The following is a 13,897-nucleotide window of genomic DNA, read 5'->3' on the forward strand; positions in this document are numbered from 1 at the left end:
TCAGAGATTAGATAATGTAACAGCTTTAATTTCTATCAATTTTAGAGCACCAAAAGTTTAAATTATTTTTAATAGGAAAAATAGTACGTAAGTCTGTTGTTATAAGTCCTTATTGCTGGAAATAAAATGGCAATGAAATATGAAAACTATCTAAACTCAAGGTCTTTGGGAAACAATACAATAGCCACCTAATAAAAAAGAATTAAAAATCAACAAACTAGTATTGCCAAATAGAAAATGATTTTGTTAAACAGAATCACAATACCAGTATGAATTAGGACAAATTCACATTAAATAAAAGAGCAAGCTAAATAATATTGTATACATATTTATATTCCAGCTAAAGATACTGAGATCATTTTAAAGCTACTTAGTTTCAGTCATGGTTTATTTATGGACTTTATAGAAGATTATTTTAAAATGTTTAAATTTGTAGTGTATTTTCCTTGGAGGTCAGATTTGACTTAGAATTAAGGAAAACAATATGACCCAAACATTTGATAGAAGAATCTCATAACACATTTAAATGAGATTTCTTTCAAACTTGAGATCTTAATACCATTTACATACGAGATGTGATCAAACAAGACGGTGAATGTTTAAATAAAAAAAAATATTACAGTAAAAGACACATTGCCATTAATCCCTCTGAAAACACGCCCCCTCACTTCGAACACACTTATACCATCGTTCTTGCCACTTTCTGAAACAGTTGTGGAAGTTCTTTTGTGTTTTTAGTTGCGTTGTCATGGCTGCCTTGATGTCCTGAACATTTTGACTTTGGGAAGGGTCAGAAGTTGCACGGTGCCAGATCCAGTGAATAAGGTGGATGAGGACACGCTGTAATGTTTTTATTTGACAGAAATCACCCTATACCAGAAGCAATGTGTGACATGGGATGCTGTCATGATGGAGGAAGATATATGACACACTTTAAAACACACCTTCTCTCAACCATCGCTCACACCCAACAAGTTGAAACGTGTCAGAGTTACTAAGGTTCGATGCCTCACTTCCCCTATTGAAGGTTCCTGCCTTTCCGTTGAATGGAGCACAGCAACAGCATTCACCGTATTTGCTGATCACAACGGAAAGGCTCCATGTCACACATCGCTTCTGGTACACCAAGTTCTGTCAAATAAAAACATTATGGTGTGTTCTCATCTACTTTATTCACAGGAACTGGTACCATGCGACTCCCCAAAATCAAAATGATTCAGGACAGCGAGGCAGCCATGACAGCGCAACTAAAGACACTCAGGAAAGAGGACTTCCAGAACTGCTTCAGCACGAATGATGGATAAGTGTGTTTGAAGGGAGGGGAAGTCTTTTGAGGGGGATTAATAGCAATGTGTCTTTTACTGTAATAAATTTTTTAAATTTAAACATCCACCATATTTTCTGATCACACCTCATATATCTATTTGAGGTTTACTTTGCAATTGACATTATTTTATTTTTTGTAACAGTCATATTAACACTTATTAGTCAGTGATAAAAATTAGAGCTGACTTGCGTGTGTCATCATCAGAGATGTCAGATGCTTACCCATTCCAAGTGACTACTAAAATGTGAAGAGATTTCTTACAGAAAGGTGAAAAAAAGGAACTTTTAACCCACGCAAAAGTTTATTCTCTGGAAAATTAAACTGCCATTAAAATCTCTTGGATTAATAATTTTAACAGTTTTTACATTGTTCACACAGAGGTCAGTAATTTCTTTTCGTAATACAATTATACAAAAGGAAAAAGGCACCGAGACAATCGGTGTGTATAGATAGTAGAAAAGTATATATGAGAATAAAATGCAACATACAGCACATTTTCAATTACATGAAAATAATTATATATATGATCATTCTATAAAATGGGTTGTTTCACACACGCATGTTTATATTTTTGACCAAAAATGCATAATATGTGACAATAATACAACACTGTTGCTAACCATACAGACACTTGTATATTTTAATAAGATCCATTAATGGTGTAGAGTCACCGGAAAATATGTTGGAGACAATTTAAGACCAAGGGAAATGTTAATCAGCCAAGCATTTCTTCAGGTTGTTTAATAGAGTTTTGCTCACAGAGCATTTAAACGTCATCCCACTGTTATATCCATTATTAGAAAAATAAGTAAGAAAGCTCTGTAGAAACTATACTATCAAGGAAGCTTCTTGCCTCAAAAAAGAAAAAAAGAAAAGGAAGAAAGAAATAAGGAAGGAAGGGACGGAGGGAGGGAGGGAGGGAGGCCGGAAGGGTGGGAAGTAGGGAGGAGAAAAGTAAGGGGATATTGAATAATAGATTCCATTAATGAGTTTCCATAAAATTACACTATTTTGAGAAATACAACACAACGCAAGAGTACTGAGGAGTAATGAATATCATCAGTTTTTAAAAAATAGATCCCAACATTTATCAAGACCCCTAAAACTCATATAATAACTGTTCTTCATCAAGACTAATTGAACTGAAAAGTAATACTGATGCTTTCTTATTCCAAAATTCTAGTAAAAATCCAAAATTTGGCTGCCCCTCTATGACAGCTTTAAAGATTCCTCAAAATTGTTGCCACTGTATTATTTTCACCACAAAAACAAGTTATCTCAATAAAGTTACACAGAAACATCATAAATTAATTTTGTAATGCAAGCTACTACTGGAAATTTTCTTAGTAAATTTAAAGAACTTATAATTTCAAAATATTGTTTGAAGAATCACCATTATTTTCTAGTGGTGCTTCAAATAATTGTTTAAATATACTTAGGTACTGAGAGAGCCAATTTATATGTAAAAGCTACTCTGGTTTCCTCTCACAAAACAAATCTGACATGTTTATAGGATGTTATAAATATTCCCAATTTTTATCCAAAAAGACCGTCCCAAACAAAAACAAGCACCATCCCACCCCCCAAGAAAGAAAGGCTTCCTAAGACTCTATGGTGTTTACTTCAGTTTTCCTTTTTTATGAAATTGCCTGGTTAAGTCAACGTTTGAAAAATTTTAAACCAGGGTTTTTTAAGGCTTCCTCACAAAATTTAAAATAAAAAAGAATGTGTAAGCTTGAGGGGGAAGAGAGAAGGGCAAAAGGAAAAGACCTAAAATCTCATTTCCAAGGAACTGGCTTCCAAGACTCTATTGAGACTGAAATCACCTTTAGGTAGTAAGGGTGCCACCCTATACCAAGGCTCTAGACATTGATCCTTTATGCTTTAGGGGTCTTTTCTTTTATTGCTGCTTATGTATTACTTTCATCAACACTAATGGGGGTTATGAATAGGAATGACTGGTGAGAACTTAGTCTGAGGGTAAGAAAAGCTTCATCGTGACTCAAAATGCCGTCTGGGGGAAATGAGCACCCTCAGAAACTGACAACTGAAGTGTTGGTAAGAGGGTCACAGCCATGTCCCTTCAACCAGACGTGAAAGGCAAGAGAAACCATAAATCTCAGGGATAAGGGAAAATGTGGCTTTTCTCATTAAACAAAATGGTGATATGTAATAGTAACTGCTTAGACTTATGGAAATAAGCATTCTATCAAGATCTGAATATATAAACAAATTTCAGAAAATGACTTTTTCAGTGTATAATGGAGTATTATATTTCATCACTGGGTATTCATTTTAAACACAGTGAAGTGTCAGGTGAGCAATCACATGTTAAAGGAATAAACAAAGGTGTTAAGGTTTTTCTTTTTTAAAAGCAGTCTTGAATATTTAAAAGACAAACTCAAATATCAAACAGTAATCAGAATAATAAAGGGCCGTAAAATAATAGGACAATTTAAAATACAGACTGTCAAATTGACATTGAAATGATGTCAAAAATCTTGCAAAACCACTGCCACACCAGTGACTTTCTTTTCATAGTTAATTATTTAGAAATTTTTCTGTACTAAGGGTTGAACTGCTACAATAAAATTATGCCCAACTTTTGTTAGATTAATAATGCGGTTTCCTTCTCTGCTCCGAGCCCGCACAACACGATGCCAGGGTACTTCATGACATTCAAGGTGAGTGTACAGCAGTAACAATTACAGGAGCAGCAACAAAGCCGTGCTGACTAGTCACGCTTTGCTCTCTCGCTCGTCGCTGAGAAAACCTGTCAGGTTCTCCCTGCTGTCCAGTCCATTTGACTAAGAGAAAAAAGCCAGGCGTCACTTTTCCATAGGTACCGGGTCAGCCCTGCAATACTCTGTTATCTAATGTGAATATCTATGAATAGGAGTGGGGAACAGAGGCAGGTAGGAAGAAAGGAACATTTAAAAAGAGATACATACTTGTCTAAATAGGGAGAGAAAAGAGTGCGATTCTTACATTCATTGTTGGTAATACACTAATAATCCCAGTCTCTTGAACTCTTTCACATGAAGATTGAATTAACCAGATCTCAAACTATTACCAGACCAAACAGTGATACAGCAGTAGTAACAAAAACTGCCTAATTCCTTAACCATATTATTTCAAATATTCAAATAACCTCATTTTCAAGTGGGTTAATCACAGATCTTTGTTTGGGAAAAAAGAACTTTCAAAATGTAAAATACATTCCTGCAAAATATTGCACCAGAGAAGGAGGTATGACTACATTTGTGATGAGGGAAAATAGAAACGTGGATAAACCGTGTCCACAACATTCATTTTTAGAGAAAGAGGAGGGCCTGAGGCTGCTATATTAACTTGTTATTTGAAATAAAAGACCCTAAGAAAGACCAAAGCAATCAAGGAAATAGAGATTAGGGCACAGGTGACAGAAACATTGCTGTTCCTGGTGAACAATCCAGGAATGACATTTATCTGATGAGAAATGACCATGAAGCCATGTTAGGATGATGATAAAAGGCAAGAAAGCTTACTATACACAAGAATGAAAAATACCACCCCCTACAGCTGCTATTATACATTTACTTAAAGGTCAGTCTTACTTCGCTTAGAACACTGACAGAGACAAGATAAATATCTCCTCAGACTCTCTCTCTGCCTTCTATCTATCACTGACTGTAAAGACAGCTTGGAAGAAAATATTTGAACAATAATCCAAAGGAATTTTCAGGAATCATAAAACCAGCATAATAGAATTTATTTATCATACCAAGGAACACTTTGAAAAGTTTATGTTGAATGTTAATGAATGTACAGGAACTCATAATTAAATATCACTTTTAAGTCTTTTCATTAAATATCTTTGTTTCTAAGGGAGCACACACAAGGTCACTAGCACTAATGCTGGTCTTAAGCCCATTATTATTTACCACTATCAAACTTAAAGATCCAATCTCTGGGCACTGAAACACTGCTGTCAACAATTCTATGTAACGGGCTCAATATTCTCTACCAATAAATCTAGACAGAATCTCCTGGGGAACTTAACAAAATGTAGATTCTTGGGTTCCACCCCCGACCAAATGAAAGACTCTGGCGGAGGGGCTTTGGAATATAAATTAAGCTCTCAAGTAATTCTTAAAACACACTCTAGTTTGGGAACCACTGCTTTAAATTTTGCCCTTTTGAGAGACTATGTTCCTTGATGGGAGGCTAATCTGTATTTGTTCTTTAAGACCCAACGTAGGGGTTACCTTCTCCAGGAAGAATTTTTTGAACTCCGTATTCTACGCCTCTACTAACCCTGCATCATCCTGTCTCTCTCCCTCCCTTGGAATACAAGCTCCACGAGGGCAAAGACTGTCCACTTTATTATCACCTCTGCATCTGTAGCACTTAGAACAATACAAGGCACATAGTAGGTATTCTTATAAACGTAGGTGAAATGAAGGAATAAATAAATCCATAAAAATGGAGACATAGGACAGTATTATTATTCATCTTTTTCATAGGGAATTTAGTTCAATTCAGTATTTATCCTGTGCCTACTATGAGTAAGGGGCACATAAAGATACGACTAGGCATTAACTACTACCAAGAGGAATAGATATATGCAATAAAATTAGCTGTAATCTAACTTTAAACCTTAATAACCTTAACCAAGTTAAACCCTAATAAAGGGTATAGAAGAAACATAAATAAACTGCAATGAGAACACAAAGGAAGACAAGAGTCTCCTCTCACCACTGATATGGGCAAGACATGTGCTAATGCACACATGCTATCCACTTCACAGGGCAGAAAGGTGATCGTACACAATTAAAGTATCTTGGATTCCTGAAAGTGGACAAGGACCAGAATAAATTAATACACTTTCAGAACAGAAGTATAGGCTAAAACGACAGAATAAATTAAATCCCCAAGTCTTCAAAAATCAATCATCTACAAATGTAACACAAAAGTACCATATGTGTCCTGAGAAGAAAAGCAATCTCTAACCTTTTCTTTGTCTTGTATTTCTTTCCCAAGCTCTCTTTGTTTTTTTCCTTCTCTTTTTCTAGTTCTGCCATTCAATTAAAGTGGGTCGATTATTGATGAATAGTTGTCCTGTTTTTATGGCAGCTAGTAAAGAGGGATGCAAATGAAAGATGCATAGTTCATGTTTTAGAGTAATTTATACATGGGTTCTAACCCTAGTTCTACTACTTACTTACTGAATGACCTTGGGCAAGACTGCTTAACCTCTATAAACTGTTGATACTATTACTTACCTCAGAGTATTGTTGTGAGAATCAAACAAAATAACAAATTATTGTGGTAGACCTTAGTAAATTACAGCAGTTACCACTGTTATTATACATTTTGGTGGGCACAAATAATGTTTTAAATTAAAAAAATATATACTCGGTAGCATGTTTTAACCTTGTGCTTGATATTTAGTTTGGTTGGTGGTGATGATACTGATGGCTACATCCAGTGTAGGCCATGGGTGAACTGGGGACAGTAAATGGGAAAAAAGTAAGAAATAAAACGTTTTGAGTAATAACCAATTATGTGAAATATCAATGGGAAAAATTGCTACGAATTAATTATCTAGTCTCTGCAGAAAAATGGCAATTTTATGTAAGTGGATTTGTGTGATTTCTATTCATATCTGGATAGAGACCTTCAACCAAATTTGTTGGTGACTACTGCTCTTACTTCATGTAAAATTTACACCTTTGACTAGCTTATCTCAAGTGCACTTGAAAAATTGTATCATTTGGTCTCCATCTTCATCTTGAAGAACACCCTCAATTCTGCGGTCTTTTCCCCACTGGGGCTATCTTACTTTGTAATCCTTGGTTACGCTTCTGATTCACTTGATAAGTGAAATGAAAATGATGACAGTGTCAAGAAAACGATTTAACATCTGCCCTAGGCTGGATGAAACTGCCCTACCAGGCCCTACCCTTAAACACACATGTATTAATCAGGGTAGTTTAGATACTTTCCCACTGGTTTTTCTTTTTCAAAATTGTGGCCAATTTATTATTTTTGTCACTAAATACAACATTATTGAGAATTCACTGAGTGCATAATAAGAAAATATACAAGTGGATTTCACACAAAATGTGGACAGCATAGGAGACTAAGATTATAGAAGAAAATTTCTGAAAGGTAAGAGGATATCATACTAAAATTCTTTACTGATTTCAAGGACATTTTGTTTCCTGGGCAGTAATAAATAACTGTATTTTGTAGCTCATTTGGGAGACAAAGTCTGCCACTCCAGGCTCAGGAATTACATGAATGCCAGTCAACTGCCATATTGGACTATCTTGTTTCGTTATAAAACTTAGGAGGTTTTAAGAGAACGGTAAGAAAGTGGGCTTTCTCAAGTTTCTGAGACAACAGAGACAATACCTGTTGCCCACCAGTGGGCCCCTATTTGCTGTAATTACTGTGATATAAGATCGTACCTTTGAACCTCATGCAAATTCAAGCACACAAAAAAGCAGCAGTACTGTCTTGTAGGTTAGATTCAGTAGAGTGAAGTGGGTCTCTTGAGCCCTATTTAATCTTTATCTAAAAGAATAGACAAACTTTTGGGAGTAATTACTCGAATTGTGTCAGTCCACAGGATAAATATATATATATATATATACCGGGGGTGCCAAAAAAATCTATGCAAGTGGACCCTTTGGTCCGTGTTGCTCAAGCAGTAGTTCACAGTAGTCAGAAGTGTCTGGATGCTGGTAACCACTTTGAGCATCTCTTGTAATTGTAGAAGTCAGATGTGACTTGTGTTCATCTTTTGTTATCGGTATGTATTGAGTATTACAATTGCAATACAGTTTTCCTTTCTGAAAATGTGTATACATATTTTTGGCACCCTCTGTGTATGTGTGTAATATATATATTGCTGTAGAAGAGAATGGCAACAAATAGCACCCCAACCCAAATGTAATTTCCAGCAAGTACACAGAGGATAAAAATAATCCATAAACTTCATAAATGTTTTTCTATTTAGTTATCTGAAAAAGCCAGGCTTTACCTTTACATGTGCATGTGTGTGCGTGTGTGTGTGTGTGTGTGGGGGGGTGCAGGTACGTGCATGTGTATACAGGTACACATACACATAAGTCATAGTCTTTGAGGACTTGGCAGCTGGAATGGGGGTCAGGTCCTTCTTGAAAGTTTCTTCAATTGTTAATTAATTTTTAGGTCATATTGGATTTGATACTTATATGAGGCAAACCTCTAAGGATGTGTCAAAGCACACACACATAATTCTGGGCATAGCATGAAGAAAGGCAGATTTAACAAACAACTAGCTAGGTCTTTTCCTCACTGAAGGAAAAAGCACCAAGCTGGTTTTATAATGTGTTTGATGAGGCTTTGTTACAGCTACAAATAAGACTGTAACTTTTTATTATGAAGATCCCAGTTAGCAATGCAGTCAGTTGTTTCAAACCCAGAACAGATACTTGTAGCATCAAATGCCTAAATCTAATGTCTCAGTAAAGTCTATATCCCTCTTCAAATCTCCTTCCATACTGCTGCTGAAAATACTTACTTATGTCAGATATTGTGCCATTTGATTCATGTCCTAACTTTATAACCTAACTCATTTATTAAAACCCTGGAAAGGCTGATTAATACAACCATAAAAGAATGAATTTTCCCCTTTAATGTAACTCTATATTAAACATACATTCTGAAACTTCATGTCACCCAATCTAGCATTTGTATTTTATCTTATAATTCATGTGTATGAATGCATAGAGCTGCCATTTTTTTAAACTAAGAAAATATTAAGAGTTCACTGTCTTTTTGGATTTCTTTTAAGGCCTTTCAGTACAGCCAAGTTGAAATAATAATATCTATGCATGGTTTTGTTATTATGGTAATAACAAGTTCTAGCTTACAATACTATGTAGTACTTAGTTGTAACTAGGAACAATGACACACTGCTTTTTAGTAACTGGTAAATTGTTTGTTTTTGCCTAGTTTAACTAGAAATTAGAAAGAGAAAAAGAAATGTTTTTCATATATATAAAACATTCTATTTAATAAAGTATATGCATAAAATTATATATTAGGTAAGAAGCAAAACTATAAAGAAAACAGCTTATAATATTCCTGATTAACCAGAGTTCCTAAATATAAAAACAACTAATGAAAATGCATTGCCATTTAAAAAACAGCACATTTTACAACTTGTACATACTTCAGAGGAAATAAAGAGCTTGTGACACTGTTCTGAGGAATCTTTACATTTATAAAAATCGAAGGCCTACTTTTGCAAATACAACTTTCAAGCTGTATAAGCAAATGTAACTTACTTGAAAGGCACAGGATGACATCACTTGAATGTATCTGCAAATTTCATAAAATCTAGTCACAAGTCACTAGAAACTTCATAAGGAATCTCAGAACTGTTTTGAACATGATATTCTGGTTCAAACCGAGAACTGGAGAGTCTTTATATCACAAATACAAACTGAAGTAAAAGTGAAGATTTAGAGAGACAACAGTTTCTTATTTGAATGCTATCTGCTTTATGCAGTGTTGGTTACTAAATACTCAGAGCAGATCATTAAAATTTTCTTTAACTTGAATTGTGTTCAATTTTCAACAACTTATCTACTATATTTTTTAGTTTGTAAAAAATGTATTTGCACATTACTACAATTTGAAAGAGTCAATCATTGAAAGACATTTGAAAGTAAGGTCCTGCTCTATTAGCTTCCTACATTGGAATACAGGAATACAGGAAGTGCTTTCAACAGAAAGTTACAGAGTTCTACAGTACAACCTGTCTAAAAGACTTGCAAGGGACCAGTACAGAGACTTGGTCTCTTTGGATCAGGCAAAAGCAGAGGTAAATGAAGAAATGAGTTTTTAAAAGAACATTTTAAAAAAATTCCTTTGTGAAAATGAGATCTTGCTTGCACTTAGATTTAGTGCCATTGAGAAGAACGGAGGCACGATGAAACTAAGTGCACAAAGGGAAAACATCTGAAATAAAACAATTTCCAACGTGGCTGAAACCCTTCAACATTAAATATGACTTATGACAGAGTTGGAGAACTACTTTCATTTCAAACACCTGGGACGAGCCAGTCAAAATATGTTTTATGGATAACATGTAGGGTGAGGCTAAAACCGTGTTGCAACTAAAAATTCTAATTTATAAAATCGTTTATAGTTTGGATGTTTCATGAGATGACTGGCTCTTTTGCTAAAGTGAAATGAACTTCAAAAGCATGTTCTTAAAAGTCTGGAGGACTGTTAGCTTAACAACGACGAGATAAGTTTTTCGTTTTCCCCAACAAGCTCGACCAGAGGCATATCCTGTCTTCACTTATGTCAGTATTAGATGTTCTTTCCACAGAATTTAAAACATGTTGTTAGAATGAAGATGATTCTTCAAAGAAGAACTCTTCTGATGGTGACTAGGTAAAAACAGTAACGCCGTCATCGGAAATCACGCTGCCTGGGATTGCCATTGCACGTGTGTCCCACTCATCATGACTCTAGCAGTGCATGCCATCTACACACTTGCTGTCCTTTTGACTCTTTCATTTCAGTCCAGTGATTGAGTTCCTCTTCTCCAGAGCTATTCAGGCCTAAAGAAATCCAGCCTATCATCTCTTTTCTTTTCATGCTGCGTTTGTTATACACAGACAGTATGAGTGTCACATCAGAGAGCTGAAATAGGGCCACTTGAAAAACAAAAGTTTCCTTGTAGACTGGATTTGGCTGCCCTCTGCGGATGGATGTTTTGCATTTGGACATCTCTTGACCCATGGAATTCAGTAGAGTTAATTTAACATATGTATCTACAGAAAAAAACAACACACCACAGATGTCATTTGAAACAAACTAAAAACATCTTTCTTGTAACATTTGCTGAGATTAGGTATTTATACTTTATAAGGATATGGTGTATACCATGTTTAATGGAAATTTAACTAATTCCATTTGATTGCAGATGCCTATGAAAGCGACAGGTACAGAGAATGCTAAGTAGGCAGAAGATCTTTGGGGGGTACTCATAGCTGAACCTCACTATTTCTACATTCCTGTTAGATTTTAAAGGTATACCTCATTCTCCTTCCTCCACCCGCCACCCCATCCTCCACCTCCCACAACCACCCTGTCCATCCCCATCCCCATCCCCATCCCCATTTAGCTTCACTAAGCAGGACGTCATAGCATTAATAGACACTTAGCAAGCTCAATTAGCCACAACACTGTAAAGCATTCCACTGTGTTTTCAGAGAGTAAGAAGAAACAAACAAACAGAAATGAAGGCAAATGGTAAAGAGGAACAGAGGAAGACAAGAATGCAAAGATGACATAAAAACAGCTTAGGATGAAATGTCAAAAAAATCTCTGCATGGATGTGGTTTTTAATTGTATTTTAAAAACATTTAAGGGCCAACGTGAAGCCAAATGCATTAAGGGCTCCAAGTTCAGCAAATCAAGTAAAACTTTCTCCTGGTTTCATGCAAGAGTACATTTAATGTGCTTTTTAGACACTTAAAATAAGTATTATAGGATTCCTTTTTGGCACAATTCAGTGTCAGACTTTACATATGGTATCAACTATTTTCATGAATTATAAAAAAAAAAAACAACTGATGTGATGTTTAGTGGGCAGAGTGAAACACAACAGTTCATTGCCTGATCATTTGGAAAATAAACCCTCTCTCCAAACAACTCTGTTTTCAAGTTCTTTCGACTCATGCAAGTGACCTTCAGCATGTTGATCCATCATGTGTACTTCGTATCAAAATTTCAATTCATTTTAATGAAAATTACAGTATTTCTCATGAAGTAACTATTTCTGTTGTATGAATCAAAATACAGTGAATGAAAAATAAAACCTTTAATTTAAAAAGTTTTGCTTGTTTTACAGATACTCTGAATACCATCATCCATAATCAGAGATAAATTCTAAGTTAGTTTTATTTAAAGTACCACAGATAATAAATGTGCATTTTTTTTTTGAAACCAACATGGTGGACAGCTTCACTGCTGGCAAGTTTTAGGGTATTTTGTTTTCGCATGAAAAGACAACATCCAATTAGCCTCTACAGGAACTCACCTCGGATTATATAAACCTGTCCACCTATCAAGTGTTTTAGACAACAGAACAGTCCATCTGACAACAGGGGGTGGAAAGCAGTAAAAGAAATAATGACCAGATGTCAATTGTTGGGTGAAAGAGGGTCAAAGGTTAGAATTAAAGAGGAAACACTGTTCACTGGAGTGGAAAACACAAAACTTTAGCATTTTAATTCAGGTAGAGGGTTGAACAAAAGGGTTGTTGGGTAAAATTCATGGAATGAGAATTTTTAAGGTCACTGTGTAATCTTAAACAAAAATTACACTGTTTTAAAGGGGGACATCTTTATAATGATATCCTCTTGGTCTAAAGCACATTGAACATAGAATCATGCAAATTATCAGGCTATAAAAGACTGAATACAAGTCATTATAGGATCATTATTATTGCACTAAATGTTAAAGTTTATCCATGCAATATTTAATATTTTTAATATTTCAAATGCTTTTATTACTCTCAATATAATAGAAAACTAAGTTATACAAAATAAAATAGAACTATCATTTGCTCTTGAATATTGCCATTGTTTCTTTGGATAAAAATTGGATTAAAACACAGCTCAAAGCTTAGAACCCAGGTATATATGAAGGGTCACAATCTTGCGTAATATATACAGTATAAAACAAACTGATAAAATTGTCTTATGTTTTACTTTATAAATACTTCATGTAATTAATTTTAATGTCAACTTATATTTGCTGACTAGCTAGCTCCCAGCTAACCATCCTGATACTGAAGATTTAATTCTAAAATAATGGAAATTGCTATAACCTACTCGTTACGAGTAAAACCTGAAAGACCTACTTCACGTTGTGGATGCTAATCTCTCGACCTGTTTATTATTCGCCCTGCCTCTACTCCCTTCCCTTCATTTTAGTTCTCATTAGTGTTTCTCTGTTTCTATCACAGTGGATAGAACAAGGGCAGAAAGGCAAACATATTTCATTCTGCTCCTTTTTAGCATCTCAAGTTAACTATGTGTCAAAAAAGTAAGCTATTAGCTAAAGCAGGATTGGCAAACTGATAGCTTGTGGCTAAACACAACCCCAAATAATATTTTGTTTCTCTGTCTCAGTGTTCAACAACTTTTTGAATCTGAACTTCGTAACGCAGGGTGCACCCTCGCATTTGTCAGGCCTCCGTGCTTATTTTTAATCTACAAATTTCGCTTATTTAAGTTACTTCTCAGGCCATTTGAGTTTGCATTTTAAGTGTGTATTAATGAAGATAACCAAGTCACACTGTTTATTCTAGCAATTGCTTTTTGCCTCCCTCTGAATTTTCCCTTCTGAAAAAGAGAAAGGGGACAATGATAATTCCATCCTTCTTTCATGCCCCTTTATCTGATCTGAGTCTCACAGTTACTCTGTGAGAGAGACAACCATAATTTTACATACAAGGAAACAGACTTAGGGGAGTTAAGGCACTTGTCCAAGGGTAGAAATATAAATATAGTT

The 13,897-nt window shown here is 35.1% G+C and overlaps 1 protein-coding gene across 4 annotated transcripts in view; it reads right to left on the reverse strand.

The window, feature by feature from the left end:
• Nucleotides 1-1,606: 1,606 nt before the first annotated feature.
• The window catches only part of SYT14 (synaptotagmin 14), a 183,697-nt gene continuing 171,406 nt past the window's right edge, over nucleotides 1,607-13,897 (reverse strand). For 2 of the 4 annotated variants that reach the window (XM_019714488.3, XM_074322503.2), the window contains 2 exons: nucleotides 12,420-12,476; nucleotides 1,607-11,148 (listed from right to left, as the gene is read on the reverse strand). In XM_019714488.3, coding sequence (XP_019570047.3) covers nucleotides 10,835-11,148; nucleotides 12,420-12,476 — 371 coding nt within the window. In that variant the 3' untranslated portion in view covers nucleotides 1,607-10,834. The remainder of the gene's footprint in view (nucleotides 11,149-12,419; nucleotides 12,477-13,897) is intronic. The other 2 variants (XM_019714489.3, XM_074322505.2) reach the window with 1 other exon arrangement.

This window comes from Rhinolophus sinicus, chromosome 11, assembly GCF_057876585.1.
Source record: "Rhinolophus sinicus isolate RSI-liver-muscle chromosome 11, RSI-T2T, whole genome shotgun sequence".
NCBI lineage: Eukaryota > Metazoa > Chordata > Mammalia > Chiroptera > Rhinolophidae > Rhinolophus > Rhinolophus sinicus.